General features: G+C 41.1%; 1 protein-coding gene across 3 annotated transcripts in view; it reads left to right on the top strand.

Moving 5' to 3' along the window:
* usp4 (ubiquitin specific peptidase 4 (proto-oncogene)) overlaps positions 1-24,862 on the top strand; it is a 122,826-nt gene that overhangs the window by 25,255 nt on the left and 72,709 nt on the right. For all 3 annotated transcript variants that reach the window (XM_063067729.1, XM_063067728.1, XM_063067727.1), the window contains exon 4: positions 6,509-6,635. In XM_063067729.1, coding sequence (XP_062923799.1) covers positions 6,509-6,635 — 127 coding nt within the window. The remainder of the gene's footprint in view (positions 1-6,508; positions 6,636-24,862) is intronic.

Raw genomic sequence — 24,862 nt, 5'->3', positions numbered from 1 at the left:
TTCAGACTTCTAGCATCTGCTTTTTTGTTTGTAATTTTTCAGAATGAAAATGGGTTTAGTATTTTCATCTTTAATGGTACTGGTCTGATTCTCAGAAAACCAATTTCATTAAAATTATCTTGTGTTAATTTGTTTTCCACGATGGACTTCAAAGCTGTAGAAATATTTTTGTAAGATTATGAGATTGGTGGTTATACTAAGCATTTTGTATGAACTGTTAGCTGTATTGAATGGAGAAATGTTTAAATTTTGGAATCCAAAGTTAGGAAAATGACTTCAGTGAATTTAGTAGAGACAAAAGTCTGGTTAACTTGCACTTTTGTTTTCTTTCTACTATTAGGTTTGCACAGACACAAACAAGTGTAGTAGCTTCCACCCTGCTATTTTTTTTGGTAGCTACTTTGTTTTTTATCAATGTGGAAAAATAAATTTGGAGGGTTTGAATTCCAAAGCTGCATCCTTAAAATTTATTGGCTTATGTTGTGCAAGTGTGTGCCAAATACTATTTGGGTATGTTACATGTTTCTAACCTCTGATTTTGCACTTATTCCTAGGTATGACTTTCTTGGGAGTGGCTGATTAAAGCTTGTCACTTTATGGTAGTCAAAATATGACCACTGCTCTTAAGTACATAATATACATTACGTGATAAATTGACTGACCAGTTGATCTCCCTCTAAATTTCAGAGTAACTAATAACATTTTTAGTTTAAGATTACTATTTTGATTGCTGCTTTTGGATTTTTTGCAGTGGAAATTAAACAATTTTTCTTATACAGTACCAGCATTATTCCTCATTTAGAAACAAAGGAAGTTTCCTTTTGGACAACGCTTCAACACTTCTCAGTCACCTCCACTCTTGAAAAAAGCATCCTCTCAGTATTGACCTTATGTAAAACATTTCATTATAATACTGAAGACTTCAAACTGATTTTTTGGAATAAGTTAAGAAATGAATAACCATCAAGAGGTTCTCATACTAAAACATTTAAAATACTGTAGGTGCACTTGAAAATGGTAAATATAATTGATTTAGCAGTGAAAGTTTTTTTAAAAAGTATTTTCTATAAAAGTGCAGATTATCTTTAAAATACTGCTTTGCTTCTGGTTGACAGAAGTTTAAAGTACTATTTTTCTTTTGTCTATACTTTTGTTCTGTATTTGTTCAAATTCCCTCAGTTACAGGATAAGCTTCATTCATTCCCCTTTTTTTATAAACACAGCATTGACGTTCCCCACACTTGATCCTTCCTGCAGCTTAACAAACTTCATTTAGGAGTCCTGGTGAAGAGTCATAAGATCAATGAAATGAAAATTGGCTCCCTGTGCTTATCTAAAAGGTAGACTTAAATAGCTTGCACAGGATGATAAGAAAGTTGGCATTGGAGTCAGGATAGAAACGGCAGAGATAAAATTAATCTAATTTAGAGGCTAGAGCAAGAGACGTTAGCGTGAATCGGTTGAAAAGGTTGAGCCTGTAATAAAAACAAATGTAGGTAGAGGTTTCAGTAGCAGGTGATGTAAGTTGGGTAGAATTGAACAATTTTATAAAAATGGATATGTGGCCTGAAACTTAGTTTTTAAAATACCTTTGTCATTAATTGTTTTGTTTTATACCTCAGTTTCTGTCTCAGATAACTGCCAATCAGAGAAGTGGTTAGAAAATGTGATTCATAGCCAAAGCAATAGAAAAATTTTGCTTTTAGACCATTAGACATGGGAGCAAAATTCAGCCATTTGGTCCGTTGAGGCTGCTCTGCCATTCTATCATAGCTGATATATTAATCCTCTCACCACATTCTCCTACCTTCTCTCTGTAACCTTTGACACCCTGACTAACCAAGAACCTATCGACCTCTGTTTTAGATATACTCAATAACTTGGCCTCCACAACCACCTGTGGCAATGAACTCCACAAATTCATCACCCTCTGACTAACGAAATTCCTCCTCATCTCTGTTCTAAAGTGACGTTTTTCTTTTCTGAGGCTGTGTTCTGTGGTTCTAGATTAGACTGTAAGACACACCCTCTCCTCATTTCAATGAGATTCACCCTTATTCTTCTAAACTCCAGCAAGTACAGGCCGAGAACCATCAAACGCTCCTCATACGCTAGCCTTTTTTGAGTACTTAGTTTAAGTAAATTTGTATTCATCCAATATTAAGTATTGTATTGGTCATGTGTCAATATCAAACTCTATGTTTGTATTGAAATCATTGTTTTCAGATAGTTTCCAAAGTGTGGTACGTAGATAACATGCTTAGAATAGGTTCTGGGGAACGTCAAAAGTAATTGTAGGAGAGGATTAGAGGAGGGTATTGCAGGTTCCCTGGGTGTGGCTTATCTAGTAAGAGCCATGTAAATGCAGTCCCAGTGTCCCAATGGTGCACAAGGTAGGTCGATATACAAGGCAATCATAGACTATAGAAGGTGAAGAGTGCTAAAATTACCTTTGTCACAGTCACACAGAATGAAGGTGTTTGTCTTCGGTAAAGTTAATTTGTGTAACATGGAAGAGATGGCAAATTGTTGATGAGATGAGATTTAAGTAGATATCCAGAAACAGTGTGTGCAGTGAGAGTAGTCTTTGGCTATTTTTAAATTAGTGCGTATTGTGCCAACCCCAAATCCCTAAGTTAAACGCAGAAATCTGGAGACATTTTGGTTATGAATGCATAGACTACATTTCCTCTGTAAATATTTCAAAACATTCCAGGATTGAATGATGGGGGATAAAAATGATGTTCATTTCTTATTTTAAAACACAAGAAACATAAAAAATAGTAAGATGGAGTAAGCCATCTGGCTTTTCAAGCCTGCTCCACCATTCGATAAGATCATGGCTAATCTCGTTATGGACTCATCTCCACCTACCTGCCTTTTCCCCATAATCCTTAATTCCTCTTCTATGCAAAAGTCAATCCAACCTTGTCTTAAATATATTTACTGAGGTAGCCTCCACTGCTTCACTGGGCAGAGAATTCTACAGATTCACTACTCTCTGGGAAAAGTAATTCCTCCTCATCTGTCCTAAATTTACTCCCCGAATTTTGAGGCTATGCCCTCTAGTTCTAGTTTCACCTATCAGTGGAAACAACTTTCCTGCCTCTATGTTATCCATCCCTTTCATAATTTTATGTTTCTATAAGATCTCTTCTGATTCTTCTGAATTTCCGGCGAGTACAGTCCCAAGCGACTCAACCTCTCCTCATAGTCTAACCCCCTCATCTCTGGAATCAACCTGGTGAACCTCCTGTACACCGCCTGCAAAACCAGTATATCCTTCCTCAAGGAAGGAGTCAAGAACTGTAAACAGTACTCCAGGTGCGGCCTTTTTGATAGCCTGCTGCACCTGCAAACCAACCTTTTGTGATTCATGCACAAGCACTCCCAAGTCCCTCTACACAGCAGCATACTACATTTTTTCACCATTTAAATAATATGCTCTTTCATTTTTCCTTCTGAAGTGGACAACCTGGCATTTACCAAAATTGTACTCCTGTCTGCCAGACCCTTGGCCAATCACTTAAACTATCTGTATCCCATCCCTCCCCACTGATCTCCCTCCAGGCACTTATCCGTGTAAGCGGAACAAGTGCTACACATGCCCTTACACTTCCTCCCTTACCACCATTCAGGGCACCAAACAGTCCTTCCAGGTGAGGCGATACTTCACCTGTGAGTCAGCTGGGGTGATATACTGCATCCGGTGCGCCTGATGTGGCCTTGTATATATTGGCGAGACCCGACGCAGACTGGGAGACCGCTTTGCTGAACACCTACGCTCTGTCCGCCAGAGAAAGCAGGATCTCCCAGTGGCCACACATTTTAATTCCACATCCCATTCCCATTCTGACATGTCTATCCACGGCCTCCTCTACTGTAAAGATGAAGCCACACTCAGGTCGGAGGAACAACAACTTATATTCCGTCTGGGTAGCCTCCAACCTGATGGCATGAACATCGACTTCTCTAACTTCCGCTAATGCCCCACCTCCCCCTCGTACCCCATCTGTTATTTATTTTTATACACACATTCTTTCTCTCACTCTCCTTTTTCTCCCTCTATCCCTCTGACTATACCCCTTGCCCATCCTCTGGGTTCCCCCCCCCTTGTCTTTCTCCCTAGGCCTTCTGTCCCATGATCCTCTCGTATCCCCTTTGCCAATCACCTGTCCAGCTCTCGGCTCCATCCCTCCCCCTCCTGTCTTCTCCTATCATTTCAGATCTCCCCCTCCCCCTCCCACTTTCAAATCTCTTACTAACTCTTCCTTCAGTTAGTCCTGATGAAGAGTCTCTGCCTGAAACGTCGACTGTACCTCTTCCTAGAGATGCTGCCTGGCCTGCTGCGTTCACCAGCAACTTTGATGTGTGTTGCTTGTATCTCTCTGCAGCTTTCCGTATGTTTTGCACACTTTGCTTTTCCACTTAATTTAGTATCAGCAAACCTAGATACACTACACTTGTTCCCCTCTTCCAGATTGTTAATGTATATCGTGAACAGTTGCGGACCCAGCTCCAATGCCTGCAGCACACCACTCACCTAATTGCCAACCAGAATAACACCCACATGTCCCAAATCTCTGCTTTCTGTTAGTTAACATTAGTTCAATCTGTGCTGATATTTCACCCACAACTCTATATGTCCGTATTTATGGATAAACCTTTTATGCGGCACCTTATTGAACTCCTGGACATCCAAGTAAATGACATCCATCTGTTCCCCTCGATCACTGTGCTTGCTATATTCTCAAAGAATTCCAGTAATTTTGTCAGACAGGACCTGCCTTTGCTGAATTCATGCTGCATCTGCTGATGGATCCATTTCTCCAGGTACCTTACTATTTCTTTTTTAATGATGGCTTCAAGCATTTTCCCAACTACAGATGTTAAACTAACTGGCCTATACTGTAGTTTCCTGCCTTTTGATCAGTGGCGTGACATTCGCTGCCTTCCAATCTGCTGGGACTTGCCCAGAGTCCCGAGAATTTTGGTAAATCATCACCATTCTTTTCAGTACCCTGGGATTCATTCCATTAGAGCCATGGGTCTTATCTATCTTCAGGCCCATAAGTTTGCTTAACACTGCCTCTTTAGTGATATTGTATCAAGGTCCTCACCTCCAATCGCATACATAACATTTCTCTTTGGCTTGTTAGACATGTCCACCACCGTGAAGACTGACACAAAATAGTCATTCAAAGCTTCTGCCATTTCCTCGTTACCCAATATCAATTCCCCTTTCTCATCCTCCAAGGATCTACTTTCACTTTAGCCACCCTTTTCTGCTTTATATAATTATAAAATCTTTTACTATCTGTTTTTATATTTAGGGCTAGTTTACTTTTATAATCTAGCTCCTCTTTCTTTATTGCTTGCTTAGTGGTTCTTTGTTGTCTTTATAAAAGTTTTCCGAATCTTCCAGTTTCCCACTGTTCATGGCGACTTTGTATGCATGAGCTTTCAGTTTGATGCCTTCTTTTATTTCTTTAGTTATCTAAGGTTGGTTCTCCCCACCCTTCCTGTCCTTGCTTTTAACTGGAATATACTTCTGTTGAACACCATTGAAAAATCTCTTTGAAAGTCTTCCACTGTTCCTCAACCGTTCCCCCATATAGCCTGTGTTCCCAGTCTACGTTAGCCAAATCCTCCCTCGTCCCATTGTAGTCTCCATTATTTAGGCATAATACTCTAGTTTTAGAATGAACTATTGCATCCCCCATTTGTATGAGAAACTCAATCATACTGTGATCACCCTTTCCAAGAGGATCCCTAAGTACAACCAGATTTAAGATAGCATGTGCGATAGATATTGCACCATTAAGTTATGTCTTGTGGATTTTTTAAAAATTAATTTGACATTTTGTTTCCGGCAAATGTTCTCTGCTTTGCTGTTCAATGTGACTTACAAGCCCTCTCCATCAATAATTTATTGATTTAAAAGAATTACTGTTCTGTGTTAGCGAAATACCGAGCAGCTAAAATAGCTAGATTATGAATGAGATACTTTGTTTTCTTAATTACAGAATATTTGAGACCATATGAGAAGTTCACTTCTTACAAGGAAAGAATGTGTATAATTATCATCTGAACTTGGCTGTTGAATGTGTAAATGGAGTAAAAAAATTAAATTCAGTTAGCCACCATACTAGAATGCAGCATTTCAAAAGTTGGTGTGCAAATACTTCAGTTTTGTTCATGACTTGACTTAATCTAGAAATATGTTTGTTAAAAAGTGCCTTCTGCCAACCAATTTCAGAACCAATCTCCTGCTGAAGGGTCTCGGCCTGAAATATCAACTTTATCCACTTCCAGAGATACTGCCTCACTGGCTGAGTTCCTCCAGCATTTTGTGTCTGTTGATTTGGATTTTTAGCACCTGCAGACTTTCTAGTTTTTTATAAGTTTTTAAAAAAGGTTTATTTCATGCAAAATATGTGTAGTCCTTATTTTTTTCCCGTGATCTTTTAGCCTTGTACTTTCTAATGCTGTGATATTCCGTCCGCAGGTTGTTGAACATGGGATGTTTGTGAAGAATTGTAAGGTAGAGGTTTACCTCTTGGAATTAAAGTTATGTGAGAATAACAACATGGACAATGTGGTAACTCGTCACTTCAGCAAAGCAGATACCATAGGTAAAACCTTGTTTATACAATGTTATTTCTGGGTCATTGACCTGGTATAAAGAGAGATGGTGTGCTCGATTTTAAACCATTGTGCTTTGTCTTAGTGTTGCATCATGTAGTTAGAAACATAGAACATAGAAAACCTGCAGCACAATACAGGCCCTTCGGCCCACAATGCTCTGCCGAACATCTCCTTAACTTAGAAATTACCTAGGGTTACCCATAGTCCTCTGTTTTTCTAAGCTCCATGTACCTATCCAAGAATCTCTTAAAAGACCCCATTGTATCCGCCTCCACCAGTGTCGCCGGCAACCCATTCCACGCACTCACCACTTGCTGTGTTAAAAAAAAACAACTTACCCCAGACATCTCCTCTGTACCTACTTCCGAGCACCTTAAAACTGTGTCCTCTTATGTTAGCCTTTACAGCCCTGTGAAAAAGCCTCTGACTATCAACAAGATCAATGCATCTCATCATGTTGTACACCTCTGTCAAGTCACCTTTCATCCTCCGTTGTTCCAAGAAGAAAAGGCCAAGTTCACTCAAACGATTCTCTTAAGGCATACTCCCCAACCCAGGCAACATCCTTGTAAATCTCCTCTGCACCCTTTCTATATTTTCCACATACTTCATTTAGTGAAGTGACCAGAACTAAGCACAGTACTCCAAGTGGGGTCTGACTAGGGTCTTATACAGCTGTAACATTACCTCTCAGCTCTTGAACTCAATGCCACGGTTGATGAACGTCAATACACAGTGTGCCTTCCTAACCACACAGTCAACCTGCACAGTAGCTTTGAGTGTCCTATGGACTCGGACCCCAAGATCCCTGTGATCCTCCACACTGCCAAGAGTCTTACCATTAATACTATATTCTGCCATCATATTTGACCTACCAAAATGAACCACCTCACACTTATCTGGGTTGAGCTCCATCTGCCACTTCTCAGCCCAGTTTTGCCTCCAATCAATGACCTGCTGTAACCTCTGACAGCCCTTCACACTATCCACAACACCCCAACCTTTGTGTCATCAGCAAATTTACGAACCTATTCCTCCACTTCCTCATCCAGGTCATTTATAAAAATCATGAAGAGAAGGGGTCCCAGACCAGATTCCTGAGGCACACCACTGGTGACTGATCTCCACGCAGAATATGACCCATCTACAACCACTCTTTGCCTTCTGTAGGCAAGCCAATTCTGAATCCACAAAGCAAGGACCCCTTACATCCCATGCCTCCTTACTTTCTCAATAAGCCTCGCATGGGGTACCTTATCAAATGCCTTGCTGAAATCCATATACACTACGTCTACTGCTCGTCCTTCATCAATGTATTTAGTCACATCCTCAAAAAATACAATCAGGCTTGTAAGGCATGACCTGCCTTTGACAATGCCTTGCTGACTATTCCTGATCATATTATGCCTCTCCAAATGCCCATAGATCCTGCCTCTCAGGATCTTCTCCATCAACTTACCAACCATTGAAGTAAGACTCCCTTTCTTGAATAAGGGAACAACATCTACAACCCTCCAATCCTCCAGAACCTCTCCCGTCCCCATTGATGATGCAGAGATGATCGCCAGAGGCTCAGCAGTCTTCTCCCTCACCTTCTACAGTAACCTGGAGTATATCTCATCCAGTCCTGGTGACTAATCCAACTTGATGCTTTCCAAAAGCTCTTTCTTAATTATGTGCTCAAGCTTTTCAGTCTGCTGTAAGTCATTCCTACAATCATCAAAGTCCTTTTCTGTAGTGAATACTGAAGCAAAGTATTCATTAAGTATCTCTGCTATCTCCTCCAGTTCCATACACACTTTTCCACTGTCATACTTGATTGATCCTATTCTCTCATGTCTTATCCTCTTGCTCTTCACATACTTGTAGAATGCCTTTGGGGTTTTCCTTAATCCTGTCCACCAAGGCCTTCTCATGGCCCCTTCTGGCTGTCCTAATTTCATTCTTAAGCTCCCTTCTGCTCGCCTTATAATTTTCTAGATCTTTATCATTACCTAGTTTTTGAACCTTTTGTAAGCTTTTCTTCTTGACTAAACTCTCAACAGCCTTTGTACATCATGGTTCCTATACCCTACCATCCTTTCCCTATCTCATTGGAACATACCAATGCAGAGCAGAAATGTCCAGTATTCCCTGGACATTTGCCACGTTTCTGCCAAACATTTCCCTGAGTACATCTGCTCCCAATTTATACTTCTAAGTTCCTGCCTGAAAGCTTCATATTTCCCCTTAATCTAATTAAGAGTTTTCCTAACTTGTCTGCTCCTATCCCACTCCAATGCTATGGTAAAGGAGATAGAATTGTGATCACTATCTCCAAAATGCTTTCTCTCTCTCAGAGACCTGAGACCTGACACTTGACCAATACCAGATCAAGTACAACCTGTCCTCTTGTAGGCTTATCCACATAATGTCAGGAAAACTTCCTGAACATACCTAACAAACTCCACCCCATTAAACCCCTTGTTCATTTTGATTTTGTAATATGTCAAGGATCAACTTCATTCCAAGATTTCAAAGGTACATTTAATGTCAGAGAAATGTATACAATATATATGCTGAAATGCTTTTTCTTTGCAACCATCCATGAAAACAGAGGAGTGCCCCAAAGAATGAATGACAGTTAAATGTTAGAACCCCAAAGTCCCTCCAGCTCTCCTCCCTCCCACGCGTAAGTGGCAGCAAGCAACAATACACCCCCCCACCCCCAGCAGCAAAAGACCTACATTAGTACCCTGTTTTCGCTTTCAGAAGGTGTTTTCACTGTCACAAAGAAAGACAGTGCATGATAAAAAATCAGCACGCGATAAGAGGCAGCGTGCGCCCCGAGCAGCTGCTCTGCCCTGGATTCGGAACGGCATTGCTTAAGCATGTTGCATTGAACAGCCGTTAGCAAGATGAGTTCTAAGGTGTTGGAAAAGCCTGAAAGAGTAAGGGTGTTACACTTAGCGTAAAACTAGACATAATTAAACGTTTCGATCGTGGTGAACGAAGCAAGGACAAAGTGAGTTTGGCTTGTGGAAGTTGGCGAAGATGATGTTGAAGAGGTTTTGGCATTCCATGACCAAGAACTGATAGATGAAGAGCTGATGCAATTGGAAGAGGAAAGGATAACAATCAAAACCGAATGCAGAAAGTGAAGCAACCGCGTGAGATTTTGGCTGCAATGATAAAGTACGACTTTAATTTTGAAAGGGTACGTCAGTTTAGGGGATATTTGCAGGATGGTTTGAATGCTTACAAACAACTGTATGTTAGAAAAATGCGCGAGGCTCAGCAGTCAGACAAGCCTTCCACATCAGCCACAGCAGATGACGAACCTCGACCTTCGACATCGAGGCGGGCAGTCATAGGAGAAGATGAGCTGCCTGTCCTGATCGATGATGAGATGACACCCCAGTGTCCCACCACCGGACAGATACTGTACCGATTCATGAAGAACGCAGCGGTAGCCTGGAGGCATACAGCACATCTTTAAGAAAAAAGCCAAAATAAACATGCTAATTAAGTAGATGCCGCCTAGCACGTAATTGTCGGCCCAGATCAGAGGCAATGCAATGGGCAATCGCCTCTGATCTGTGCCGACATTTACGTGCCAGGCAGCACCTAATTAATTAGCATGTTTATTTTGGCTTTTTTCTTAACGATGTGCTGTGTGTCTCCCGGCTACCGCTGCGTTCTTTGCTGCAACGTATTGGATCGGCGGCCCGGAGGGTGGGGGCCACTGCACCACCTAGCTTGCGACGACTCAGTCTAACACACCATCATCGCTCAGCGCTGTTTTCCCAATTCCGGTAAGCGATACTACATTGTACATACATTATTTCTACTTTTATATAGGCTGTGTATTTTTACGTGTTATTTGGTAGATTTGGCAGCTTCATAGTTTAAAGGTTACTGGAGAGGGCGTTTATGCCAACAGCGCTTGCGTGAGATTTTCTGCCAAGAGCACTTGCGTGAGATTTTCTGCTGAGAGCGCTTGCGTGAGATTTTCGCTACGGAGATCTGTGCAGGTAATCGTTGTAGAGAAGTATTTCTACTTTATATAGGCTGTGTATTTATCATATCATTCCTGCTTTTACTATATGTTACTGTTATTTTAGGTTTTATGTGTTATTTGGCATGATTTGGTAGGTTATTTTTGGTCTGCGAACGCTCACAAAATTTTCCCATATAAATGGTAATTGCTTCTTCGCTTTACGACATTTCGGCTTATGAACTGTTTCATAAGGAAGGCTCTACCTTCGGATGGCGGGGGAAACCTGTACTACAGTCAGTCAGTCTCTCTCTCTCTCTCTCTCTCTCTCTCTCTCTCTCTCTCTCTCTCTCTCTCTCTCTCTCTCTCTCTCTCTCTCTCTCTCTCTCTCTCTGTCTCTCTGTCTCTCTCTCTGTCTCTCTGTCTCTCTCTCTCTCTCTCTCTCTCTCTCTCTCTCTCTCTCTCTCTCTCTCTCTCTCTCTCTCTCTCTCTCTCTCTCTCTCTCTCTCTCTGTCTCTCTGTCTCTCTAGTCAAGTCAAGTCAAGTCACTTTTTATTGTCATTTCAACCATAACTGCTGGTACAGAACATAGTAAAAATGAGACAACGTTTTCCAGGACCATGGTGCTACATGAAATAATACAAAAACTACACTGAACTACGTAAGAAAAAACAGAAAAACCACACTAGACTACAGACCTATCCAGGACTGCATAAAGTGCACAAAACAGTGCAGGCACTACAATAAATAATAATAAATAATAAACAAAACAGTAGGCACAGTAGAGGATACAGTAGGTTGGTGTCAGTCCAGGCTCTGGGTATTGAGGAGTCTGATGGCGCGGGGGGAAGAAACTGTTACATAGTCTGGTTGTGAGAGCCCGAATGCTTTGGTGCCTTTTTCCAGATGGCAGGAGAGAGAAGAATTTATATGAGGGGTGCGTGGGGTCCTTCATAATGCTGTTTGCTTTGCGGATGCAGCGTGTGGTGTAAATGTCTGTGATGGCGGGAAGAGAGACTCCGATGATTTTCTCAGCTGACCTCACTATCCGCTGCAGGGTCTTGCGATCTGAGATGGTGCAATTTCAGAACCAGGCCGTGATGCAGCTGCTCAGGATGCTCTCAATACAACCTCTGTAGACAGAGACACAACAAACAACTCACTGGTTTGCGATGTTAAAAGTCCGTTTTGTCATTTTTTTTCAAGCTCTGTGCCCAAAGATCCCGAGTCTCTGGGCACACTGCCGCAGAATTCTGACTCCCCCAACGACACACGTCTCCTGCCATGACACTGACCTTAGATCTGCCCACCTCCAGAGCCCTGAGATCCTAGGCTTCCAAAGCCAAACCAAACTCTGATGCAGAGCCGTTAGCATGCTGAACAATGGCCAGTTATGAAACCCGGAGAGTGGGTCCTGCAAAGAACCCTAGTCATCATGTGACTCCGGGTCAGGGTCTTCAAAAGAACCCTTGAAAGGGGAAAATAAAGATACTAAAGATGGAAATAGAGCTGTTCCAAAGATATGTTTCACCAGATACATTCACGTGCATTAATAATTTGCTGTGTTGCGTTGATGTGACATGCAACAAGAAAAAACAACATTCAACAATGATAAAGAATTGTATAAAAGATGTTAAGGTACAGATATAGGAATAAAATGTGCATAAATACACAAATACCAGCATGTATTTAGAATGTAAACAACATGATAGAGTGGTTTAAAATGTTTACAGTTCATTGCATTGAATGAGATAATAAATGGAGAATGGGAAGTGGGGGGGTGTTCTAAAGAGAAAGGTTGATCAGATTAACTGCTTGGGAGAAGAATCTTTTAAGATGGGATGAAGCTTTTGTTTTAATGGCCCTATAATACTTTCCAGAAGGGAACTTTGGCTGGGTAGGCAGTATCCACAGTGATTTTTTCCTGTCTGTTCTGTCCTGTACACATAGAAGTCCTGCAGTGATGGTAGACTGCAGCCAATGACTTTTTCTGCTGACCTGACAGTTTGCTGTATTTCTTGTATATTGTGAGAGGATGCACCAAACCAGACAGAAATAAAGATGGCAGTGTAGAACTGCACAAGTATGCTCTGAGGAAGATGGAATTTTATGTTTTCTCCCCCATCATCAGTACAAATCTCAGATCTGTACTGATGAAATTTACCTTGGTCCTTAGGAAACTTTTAACCAAACTATGAGAACATGAATACAAATAGAAGATGGTGGAACTACTTAGCAGGATAATATAACCATATAACAATTACAGCACAGAAACAAGCCATCTCGGCCCTTCTAGTCCATGCAGAACTCTTACTCTCACATAATCCCACCGACCTGCGCTCAGCCCATAACCCTCCATTCCTTTCCTGTCCATATAGCTATCCAATTTAATGTTAAATGACAACATCGAACCTGCCTCAACCACTTCTGCTGGAAGCTCGTTCCATACAACTACCACTCTCTGAGTAAAGAAGTTCCCACTCATATTGCCCCTAAACTTTTGCCCTTTAAATCTCAACTCATGTCCTCTTGTTTGAATCTCCCCCACTCTCAATGGAAGAAGCCTATCCACGTCAACTCTGTCTATCCCCCTCATAATTTTAAATACCTCTATCAAGTCCCCCCTCAACCTTCTACGTTCCAAAGAATAAAGACCCAACTTGTTCAACCTTTCTCTGTACCTTAGGTGATGAAACCCAGGTAACATTCCAGTAAATCTTCTCTGTACCCTCTCTATTTTGTTGACATCTTTCCTATAATTCGGTGACCAAAACTGTACACGGTACTCCACATTTGGCCTCACCAATGCCTTGTACAATTTCAACATTACATCCCAACTCCTATACTCAGAATGCTCTGAATTATAAAGGCCAGCATACCAAAAGCTTTCTTCACCACCCTATCCACATGAGATTCCACCTTCAGATCCCTCTGTTCTACTGCATTCTTCAATGCCCTACCATTTATCAGCATTAAACTCCATCTGCCATCTTTCAGCCCACTCTTCTAACTGGCCTAAATCTCTCTGCAAGCTTTGAAAACCTACTTCATTATCCACAACTCAAGCTATTTTAGTATCATCTACATACTTACTCATCCAATTTATCACCCCATCATCCAGATCATTGATGTACAGTATATGACAAACAACATTGGACCCAGTACAGATCCCTGAGGCACACCACTAGGCACCGGCCTCCAATCTGACAAACAGTTATCCACCACCACTCTCTGGCATCTCCCATCCAGCCACTGCTGACTCCGTTTTACCACTTCAATATTAATACCTAACGATTGAACCTTCCTAACCAGCCTTCCGTGTGGAACCCTGTCAAAGGCCTTACTGAAGTCCATATAGACAACATCCACCGCTTTACCCTCCTCAACTTTCCTAGTAACCTCTTCAAAAAATTCAATAAGATTTGTCAAACGTGACCTTCCATGCACAAATCCATGTTGACTGTTCCTAATCAGACCCTGTCTATCCAGATAATTATATATACCATCTCTAAGAATACTTTCCATCAATTTACCCACCACTGACATCAAACTCACAGGCCGATAATTGCTAGGTTTACTCTTAGAACCCTTTTTAAACAATGGAACAATATGAGCAATACGCCAATCCTGCGGCACCATCCCCGTTTCTAATGACATTTGAAATATTTCTGTCAGAGCCCCTGCTATTTCCACACTAACTTCCCTCAAGGTCCTAGGGAATATTCTGTCAGGACCCGGAGACTTATCCACTTTTATATTCCTTAAAAGCTCCAGTACTTCCTCTTCTTTAATCATCATAGTTTCCATAACTTCCCTACCTGTTTCCCTTATCTTACACAATTTAATATCCTTCTCCTTAGTGAATACCGAAGAAAAAAGATTGTTCAGAATCTGCCCCATCTCTTTTGGCTCCACACATAGCTGTCTACTCTGATTCTCTAAGGGACCAGTTTTATCCCTCACTATCCTTTTGCTATTAGTATAATGGTAGAAACCCTTGGGATTTATTTTCACCTTACTTGCCAAAGCAACCTCATATCTTCTAGCTTTTCTAATTTCTTTCTTAAGATACTTTTTACATTCTTTATATTCCTCGAGCACCTCATTTACTCCATGCTGCCTATATTTATTGTAGATCTCTCTTTTTTCCGAACCAAGTTTCCAATATCCCTTGAAAACCATGGCTCTCTCAAACTTTTAACCTTTCCTTTCAACCTAACAGGAACATGAGGATTCTGTACTCTCAAAATTTCACCTTTAAATGACCTCCATTTCTCTATCACATTCTTCCCATAAAACAAATTGTCCCAATCCACTCCTTCTAAATACTTACGCATCTCCTCAAAGTTAACCTTTCTCCAATCAAAAATCTCAACCCTGGGTCCAGTCCTATCCTTCTCCATAATTATATTGAAACTAATAGCATTGTGATCACTGGACCCGAAGTGCTCCCCAACACAAACCTCCGTCACCAACCTATCTCATTCCCTAACAGGAGATCCAACACTGCCCCTTCTCTAGTTGGTACCTCTATGTATTGCTGCAAAAAACTATCCTACATACATTTTACAAACTCCAAACCATCCAGCCCTTATACAGTATGGGCTTCCCAGTCTACATGTGGAAAAGTAAAATCTCCCACAATCACAACCTTGTGCTTACTTACAAATATCTGCTATCTCCTTACAAATTTGCTCCTCCAATTCTTGCTCCCCATTTGGTGGTCTATAATACACCCCCATAAGTGTTACTACACCTTTCCCATTCCTCAATTCCACCCAAATAGCCTCCCTAGACGAGCCCTCTGATCTGTGCTGCCAGAGCACCTCTGTAATATTTTCTCTGACAGGCAATGCAACACCTCCTTCTCTTGTTCCTCCGATTCTATCACAACTGAAACAATTAAATCCAAGAATATTTAGTTGACAATCGTACCCCTCCTGTAACCACGTTTCACCAATAATGTCATACTTCCAGGTATCAATCCATGCTTTAAGCTCATCCACCTTTCTTATAATGCTCCTAGCATTAAAATAAATGCATTTAAGAAATTTTCCACCTCTTACTCTCTGTTTATCACTAATGGTGCAAACAACTTTACTATTTTCTTTTTCTTCCTTCTTCCCTGCATCTGTTCCTATACTCTGGTTCCGCTCCCCCCTAGTTTAAATCCACCGGAGCCTCTCTAGCAAACCTACCTGCAGGAATATTTGTCCCCCTCCAGTTCAGATGTAAACCGTCCGGCTGGAACAGGTTCCACCTTCCCTGGAAAAGTACCTAATTATCTATAAATCTGAAGCCCTCCCTCCTGCACCATGTCTTCAGCCACGTGTTGATCTGCGCTATCTTACTATTTCTAAACTGGCCTGCACATGGCACTGGTAGCAATCCTGAGATTACTATCCTGGAGGTCCTGTCCTTTAACTCCCTAAACTCACCTTTCAGGACCTCCTCACTCTTCCTGCCCACGTCATTGGTCCCTATATGGACCACGACATATGGCTGCTCACCCTCCCTCTTGAGAATACTGAGAACTCAGTCCGAGATATCACGGACCTTGGCACCAGGGAGGCAACAGACCATCCAGGATTCTCGATCTCTTCCACAGAGCCTCTTATCTGTCTCCCTAACTAACGAATCCCCTATCACTACTGCTCTCCTCTTTTCCCTCCTTCCCTTCTGAGTTGAGGGTCCTATCTCGGTGCCAGAGACACAACCACTGCAACTTGTCCCTGGTAGGTTGTCCCCATCAACAGTATCCAAAACAATGTACTTATTATTGGTGGTAATATGGTATATTATTAATATACTGAGATACAGTTAAATGCTTTTGTTTGCACATCATCCAGACAGATATTTCCATATGTAGCATTTATTGGAGAATGGGAAAATGGACTCCTGTTAATTGGGACACATCAGGACCTGTACATTTTGGCACAATTAAGCGGCTTTCCCAATTAGCCAAAGTTTCATTGAAATAATTCAAATGTTATAAAAATTCTAAACTACCATTTTAACTGAGTAACAAGTTATGTATTTAAATGAAATTCAGAACAAATGAGAACACCACCAATTCTGCTACCGTCCCATAATGCTGTGTATTAGTTCTTAAAATTATCGACAGAGGCATTCATCTAGCATGCACTGCCAATTGACTGTAAATGAACAAAGTCAGCATAGACACATGCAGATAATGAACCGCCTTCAAGATATAAAAAACAAAATGATCAAAAATCACTGCTATTTGAATCTACGTCCATCAACCCAAATAGATAACATAAATACATAAAATTGATGACATTTTAAAAACTTTATTCTGAGTATGTTGTAATGTCTAATGGCCACATAAGTACACGCAACTGACACTAGTTAGAAACTACGGCTGCAGTGTCCTGTCCCAATCAAGCAGTGTAGTGTCCCAAATAAACAAGGGAATTCTGGCATTTTCTGGATTCATTTTTGTTCTTTAGGAATTGTCCCAAATAAGTGTCTGCCCTGACCCAATTAATCAGAATTCATTGTATAAACATTTTAGGTTAATGCCTTGCATTCAGAACAAGATTATTGTTCTGAAGCATGAGCTGTTTTTCTCACTATTGATGTCCCTTCAGGTGCATCTTCTGTTGATTTAAGATTTCCAGCAATTAGCTTTTTTAATGAAAGTTGATTAAAGATCATGAACTTTCCAAGAATCATTATTCCAGCCATGAATAAATGAGGGCTTCCCCACCAAATGGATCAACACTTGAGGGAAAATAATTTATAAATTTCTTGGGGTTGGGGAGGAGTTGGGAACAAGCAGGGGATTAGTATGGACTGGATTACTGTACTTGCTGTTGTGGACTAGATTGGCAAAGTGATTTCCTTCAGATTAAAGATTCAGGTTTGTCATGTGTACAGTGAAATGTGTTGTTTGCATTAGTAGCCTGTTCAAACAATGGATTGTGGTCAGCTTTGCCAATGATCTTGTGTTCCTGGATGGTTTACTGCTGTTTGCACCTGTAAATGTAGTGTAGCTTTGATGTGGTTGGTTAAAGCAGAACCCATTGAGATGCAGTCAATTACTACAGCAATTTCAACAATGTAAGTGACCGCATCACGTAGTAGAAAAGCTATTTCTCTTTAATAGAGACACGGATTTGGTGGTCTTAATAACTGATTCAGGGTGAAAACAGAAAGACGTCTTGGAACAGAAACATCACAAACAGGTGCTAAACCAGTGTTTGCAGTCAGGCATAAAATGGAAGTCCAGACCATTCATCCTGAAAACTTAATCTCTGGGTTTGTCTGCAGGTGTGTGAAGGGTTGGCAGAATGGGAGGATCAGTAGCAAAATAGAGGAGAGTTGGTAGAAGCCGAAGAAAGAAGCAAGTTGCACTATTACCTTGAGTTGCTGTTCCTTAAGTTTTCCAATAAACATCTTGGTGACTTTCAGCATGGTTCCTGAATATTCTCATTAATGGATTTGATGGGGGTGGTTTTTTGGGGAGGGGGGGAGTTTAGTATTGCCAATTAATTTACAATCAGAAGTGACTGGTTTTACCTATCTTTCCCTATTGGCTCTCCTGTTCTCAGTTATTTTCACGATTGCTTGAGAGGTCATACTGTACATACATTAATAGCAAGTTGTAGCATGGAAAGCACTATTTTGTGTTTTTGAGCATTAGTTTTTAACCAGATTGATATCTTGTGTATGAGAGATGAGAGGATGTGAGACTTTATAGACGTATGTAAATTGATAAGAGACGTAGATAGAGCATCCAGCTAACAACTTTTTCCCAAGTGGTAATGGCTATTACAAGAGGGCATGATTTTAAAGTGATTGAAGGAAGGTATAGGAGGAATGTCAGAGAGATTTTTTTTAACGCAGAGAATGTTAGGTGCTTGGAATGCACTAAAGGTGGTGGTAGAGGCAGATACATTAGTGTCATTTAAGAGTCTCTTGGATAAGCATTTGAATGAAAGCGAAATGGGGGGCAATGTAGGAGGGAAGGGTTAGATTGATCTTGGAGTAGCTTTAAAGGTCATCACAACATTGTGCGCTGATGTACTGTGTTATACTGTTTTATGTTGTTGAACTCTGCTTAAACTTATTCATGTAGGCTTTGACACACTGTCAAGTAGACTCTAGTATTTTACAAGTGCTAAGACATTAGCAATCAGCAGATAGAAGTATTATGCATATTAGTCTGAGGTGTGCATTTGTAATCCTGCAAACACGAGGAAATCTGCAGATGCTGGAAATTCAAGCAACACACACAAAATGCTGGTGGAATGCAGCAGGCCAGGCAGCATCTATAGGAAGAGGTATAGTCGACGTTTCGGGCCAAGACCCTTCGTCAGGACTAACAAAGAAGAGATAGTAAGAGATTTGAAAGTGGGAGGGGGAGATCTGAAATGGTAAGAGAAGACAGGAGGGGGAGGGATGGAGCTAAGAGCTGGAAAGTTGATTGGCAAAAGGGATACAAGGCTGGAGAAGGGAGAGGATCATGGGACGGGAAGCCTAGGGAGAAAGAGAGGGGGAGGGGGAGAGGAGCACCAGAGGAAGATGGAGAGCAGGCAAGGAGTTATAGTGAGAGGAACAGAAGGAGAAAAAGAGAGAAGGGAAATAAATAATAAATAAGGGATGGGGTAAGAAGGGGAGGAGGGGCATTAATGGAAGTTAGAGAAGTCAATGTTCATGCCATCAGGTTGGAGGCTACCCAGACGGAATATAAGGTGTTGTTCCTCCAACCTGAGTGTGACTTCATCTTGACAGTAGAGGAGGCCGTGGATAAACATTATCAGAATGGGAATGGGACGTGGAATTTAAATGTATGGCCACTGGGAAATCCTGCTTTCTCTGGTGGACAGCGTAGTTGTTCAGCGAAACGGTCTCCCAGTCGGCATCGGGTCTCAACAATACATAGAAGGCCGCACCAGGAGCACCGGACACAGTATATCATACCAGCCAACTCACAGATGAAGTGGAAGGACTGTCTGGGGCCCTGAATGGTGATGAGGGAGGAAGTGTAAGGGCATGTGTAGCACTTGTTCCGCTTACAAGGATAAGTGCCGGGATGGAGATCAGTGGGAAGGGATGGGGGAGATGAATGGACAAGGGAGTCGCGTAGGGAGTGACCCCTGCGGAAAGCAGAAGGGGGGGGAGGAAAGGTGCTCGGTGGTGGGATCCCGTTGGAGGTGGCGGAAGTTATGGAAAATTATATGTTGGACCCGGAGGCTGGTGGGGTGGTAGGTGAGGACATGGGGAACCCTATCCCTAGTGGGGTGGCGGGAGGATGGGGTGAGAGCAGATGTGCGTGAAATGGGAGAGATGCGTTTGAGAGCAGAGTTGATGGTGGAGGAAGGGAAGCCCCTTTCTTTAAAAAAGGAAGACATCTCCTTCGTCCTGGAATGAAAAACCTCATCTTGAGAGCAGATACAGCAGAGATGGAGGAATTGCGAGAAGTGGATGGCATTTTTGCAAGAGACAGGGTGGGAAAGGGAATAGTCCAGGTAGCTGTGAGAGTCCATAGACTATAGTAGACGTCAGTAGATAAGTTGTCTCCATAGATTGAGACAGAAAGATCAAGAAAGGGGAGGGAGTTATCAGAAGTGGATCAGGTTAATTTGAGGGCAGGGTGAAAGTTGGAGGCAAAGTTAATGAAGTCAACAAGCTCAGCACGCGTGCAGGAAGCCAATGCAGTCGTCGCTGTAGCAAAGGAACAGTGGGGGACATATACCAGTATAGTCTTGGAACATAGATCGTTTCACAAAGCCAGCGAAAAAGCAGGCATAGCTGGGATCCATACGGGTGCCCATGGCTACACCTTTAGTTTGGAGGATGTGGGAGGAGCCAAAGGAGAAATTATTAAGGGTAAGGACTAATTCTGCTAGACGGGGGAGAGTGGTAGTAGAGAGGAACTGGTTAGATTTGTAATTCCTGTAGTTCTTACTTAGAACACTAGAGTCATCCACGCCTGTCTACAATTTTGCCTTCAAAACAGTGTTCTAGTTGGTTTAAAATTTGGCCATCTAATATTTTGATAATGAGCACAATTAATTTTAATCTGACTCCAGATATTGCAAGTATGCCATTTAGGTAGTTGCTCTCCTCATTTCAATTGTGACTGGAAATGAGGTGGAGCTCTTGTCTCCTCTGATTTCAGATGAGGCCATAAAGCTTCCCAAATTAAAATATGGAGCAAACTTAATTGAACATTTTGGAATTTGCTCTCATTAAAACTAACTTTGCACTTTTGAACTTTTAGAATTTATTTGAATTTGTAGATTTATTAACAGATCCCTTCAATTTCCTTCAAGATGGTTTCTTTAATTAACTTAATTTATCCTTCAGTAGTTGTCAAAATAGGAGACTAGTTTCCAGCATCACAGAGAGATTAGCCTGAAGCTGTGACCCAAATTTAAGTTTCTTATATGTAGGAGCCAGCCTGACTCTACCTTCTACACTTGTGCACTGCTCCACAGAGAAGCATTTTTATCAAGAGAAGTGATGTAGGAGCCTAAGCTTCAGATATTCGGGTAACAGATGGACAGCTTACCTCCAAATAGGCTGAGACCAGTGACTTGGTAGAAAAACCATTATTCATTTGGCACAGAGATAGGAACAAGAGCACAGTAACAGATAGAAGGCACACCCGAATAAAGAGAAATATAGAAAGCAAGATGAAGGTAAAAGAAGTGATGATCATGGAATGGATAAGTGATAAAGTATGGTGTTTGCTGGCACACATTAACCACGTAGTTCTGGAATTGTGGCCTTTGAAAGTTGGCTCTAGCATTATCAAGAACGGATTAAAACATTTCTGGCTATGGTGTATGCTTGAGGTTTTCGATCAGGGCTGGATAACTATTCGTTGATATAGTTCTTCAGGTGGTCTGAACTCAAAGACTGAAACATGTTCGATAAAGGGTTGACTTAATTTTAAAATTATCATCCTTATTAAATCCCATCATAGCTTATCAATTCTCTCTTTCTTCCACATGCATTTCTCTGTAACCTCTCAGTCTCCTTAAATAGGCACAGTTTTGTAATCCTGCTACATTCCCTGTTTATATCATTCTGCCATTGGTGTGCCTTCAGCGGCTGAGGCCTAAACTTTGAAATGACCCTGTTAATCTTCTCTCCTCTCCTTTAGGCACGGCTTGAATTGTCTTTCACCATTCCACTCAAATATTCCTTGTGAATACATCAAATTTTATTTGACAGTGTTACTGTGAGGTTGCTTTGATATTTAAATGCTGTAAAGCACTATCTTGTAGTTTAATTGAACAACAGCAGAGAATCCTTGTTTATAAATGAGTTTTTACTATTGGGTTCAAGAATATAGAAATATATGACATAAAACAAGGCTCTTTGCCCATGTTCATTACCAAACTCTCGGCTTTATGGTTTATCAAGTGATTATTGAGGGAGATTTTCTTCACTTGTGATCTTCTTAATTTGAGGGTTCTGAACACTGGGGGAAAGTATTAACTCAATACTCTACATCCCCAACAGACAGATTTATTTTTTCCCTTCCTCTTCTTTTGTGATACCATAGTCCATTTTCCCATCTTCACCAACTATTTCCCTTCTCACAGCGTTTTCTGTCTCCTCTCTTCCCAAAGATCCACCAGATTCAGATTTCACATGAAGTAACAATTAACTTGTAGCTCTTGGAACTTGTAGAATTTAGTATATTGTGTTCAGTGCTCTCAATGTGGTCTCTGGAGAAGCAAAATGCAAATTGAATAATTCCATACAGTCTAGAAGAGTATCCTGGAGCATCCGATTGTCTGTTACCTTAATTTTCTGTCGCACTGTCACTCTTGCTTCTGCATTAAGCCTTCTATAATACTCCAACGGGACTTAGCCAAAATTCAAGGAAAAGTTGAATTTTTTGATTGGCACATTACAACTGGTGGGACGTAATGCTGAGTTTAACAACTTCAAGCAAACCCTGACCCCTCCATCTATTTTAACAGAAGTTGTGACTATAATTTTCCCTCTGTGTATGTTACAGTGGTAGTTTCTGCTGTTTTTCAGAATGACAGTTACCATGACAACTTTGGTACGCGTCCTATGAGAAATGTACCTGCTGTTCTCTCCACCTTCCCCCCACAATACAAAATGTATGTCTTTCTTTCTAGTTCTGATAAAGGCTCCTTGACCTGAAACATCAATTCTGTTCTTCTGTACCAATGCTGCTTGACCAGATGAATGTTTCCAGCATTGATTTTGTTACATCCTCAAGTATTTGAACTTTCTGCTAATGCTAAGTTGCTCACAATTTTATAAAATCGTCTCAATATTTTATAGTCTTTTTACTCCCAAAGAAATTAACACCAGTCTGAGTCTTTCTAACTGTAGTTCTCCACCCTGGTGACATTCTTGTAAAATCTCTTTCTTTCATGCTGTCATATCCTTCCTGTTGTGTGGTAACAAGAACTGCACACAAGTCTCTGGTTAAGGCGGTATCAGTGTTTTATGCAGTTCTAGTGTGATCACCTTGCTCTTACAAGCTTAGTTTGTTTATGTATAGTTTTCATAAATTCTATTATATTTTTTACTTTTCCAATTAATGCCTGTAAGAAAATGAATCTGGTGATAGTATACGATAATAGAGACATTATTTGATAAATTTACTTCGAAACTTCGAGCTTGGCTGATAAAAGTAGGTATTCAGTTTTTTACAACACCAGAGTATTAAGTCTGCAGAACAGGACAAATCCAGCCCAGCTAATTCTCACCCAACAGTTATTTCAATCAGAAACAAAATGATGGAATATCTTCATTTGGATAAATGAAATGTCAGGACCATGCAGGGCCAACAGCATCCCATCCACCATCATAAACAGACAAAATGCTTTGCAGTTACATACTTAGGGTAATTCAGAAAGATTTCCTAAACCAGTATCACCAAGAAGAAAGACCATAAAGCTTAGGAGCAGAATTAGGCCAATTGGTCCATTGAGTCTGTTCCGCCATTCAGTCATGGCTGGTCCTTCTCCTCAACCCCACTCCCTTGACTTCTCATTGTAACTTTTAATGCCGTGTCCAATCAAGAACCTTTCCATCTCTGCCTTAAATACACCCAACGATTTGGCCTCCGCAGCTGCCTATGGTAATAAATACCACAAATTCACTATCCTCTGGCTAAAGAAATTTCTCCACATCTGTTTTAAATGAACACCCCTCTATCCTGAGGCTGTACCTTCTTGTCCTAGACTCCCTCAGCATGGGGAAATGTCCTTTCCACATCTACTGTGTAGGTTTTCTAAGAAAATGGATAGTACATAGAAAATTTACAGCACATTACAGGCCCTTTGGCCCTCAATGTTGTGCTGACCATGTAAATTACTCTAGAAACTGCCCAGAATTTCCCTACTGCATAGCTCTCTATTTTTCTAAGCTCCATGTATCTATCCAAGAGTCTCTTAAAATACCCTATTGTATCTGCGCTTCTGCAGGTCAACAGAGTAGTAGGTATATACCACCGGTGAATTCCCCTACATGTCAATACCTGACTTGGAAATGTATTGGTGTTAACTCCTCATTACATCTATACCGTGGAACTCCCAGCCTAATAGAAGGGCAACAGTCCAAAAATGTTTTAGCCTTTGGCACGTTGGCCTTCATAGATCAAAGAGTTGGAGTAGAGGAGTTGGGATGTTATTTTGAAGTTTTATAAGATGTTGGTGAGGCCTAATTTGGAGTTTTGTGTGCAGTTTTGATCATCTACCTTCAGGAAAGATGTTAGTAAGGATTTAAAGAGTATAGAGAAAATTTAGAAGGGTGTTACTGGGACTGGAGGAGCTGAGTTGTAAGGGTTGATTGAATAGGTTAGAACTTTATTCCCTAAAACGTAGAAGACTGATTGGAGAGTTGATAGAGATACACAAAAATATTGAGAGGTATAGATAGGGTAAATGGAAGCAGGCTTTTTCTACTGAGGTTGGCTCAGATTACTAGAGGTCATGAGTTAAGGGTGAAAAGTGAAATATTTGAGGGAATGTGAGGGGAAACCGCTTCATTCAGAGGGTGGTGAGAGTGTGGTACGAGCTGCCAGTGTATGTGGTAGATGTGCTATTGATTTCAATTTTTAAGAGAAATTTGGATAGGTACATGGGTGGGAGGGATATGAGGGCTATTGTCTGGGTGCAGGTCAATGGGACTAGACAGTTTAAGTTGTTTTGGCACGGGCCGAAGTGCTTGCTTCTATGCTATAGGTTTCTATAACTCTGACTCTAAAGTAGT

Source organism: Mobula hypostoma, chromosome 15 (assembly GCF_963921235.1).
Source record: "Mobula hypostoma chromosome 15, sMobHyp1.1, whole genome shotgun sequence".
Classification (NCBI taxonomy): domain Eukaryota; kingdom Metazoa; phylum Chordata; class Chondrichthyes; order Myliobatiformes; family Myliobatidae; genus Mobula; species Mobula hypostoma.
This window is presented reverse-complemented; position numbering and strand designations above follow the sequence as displayed.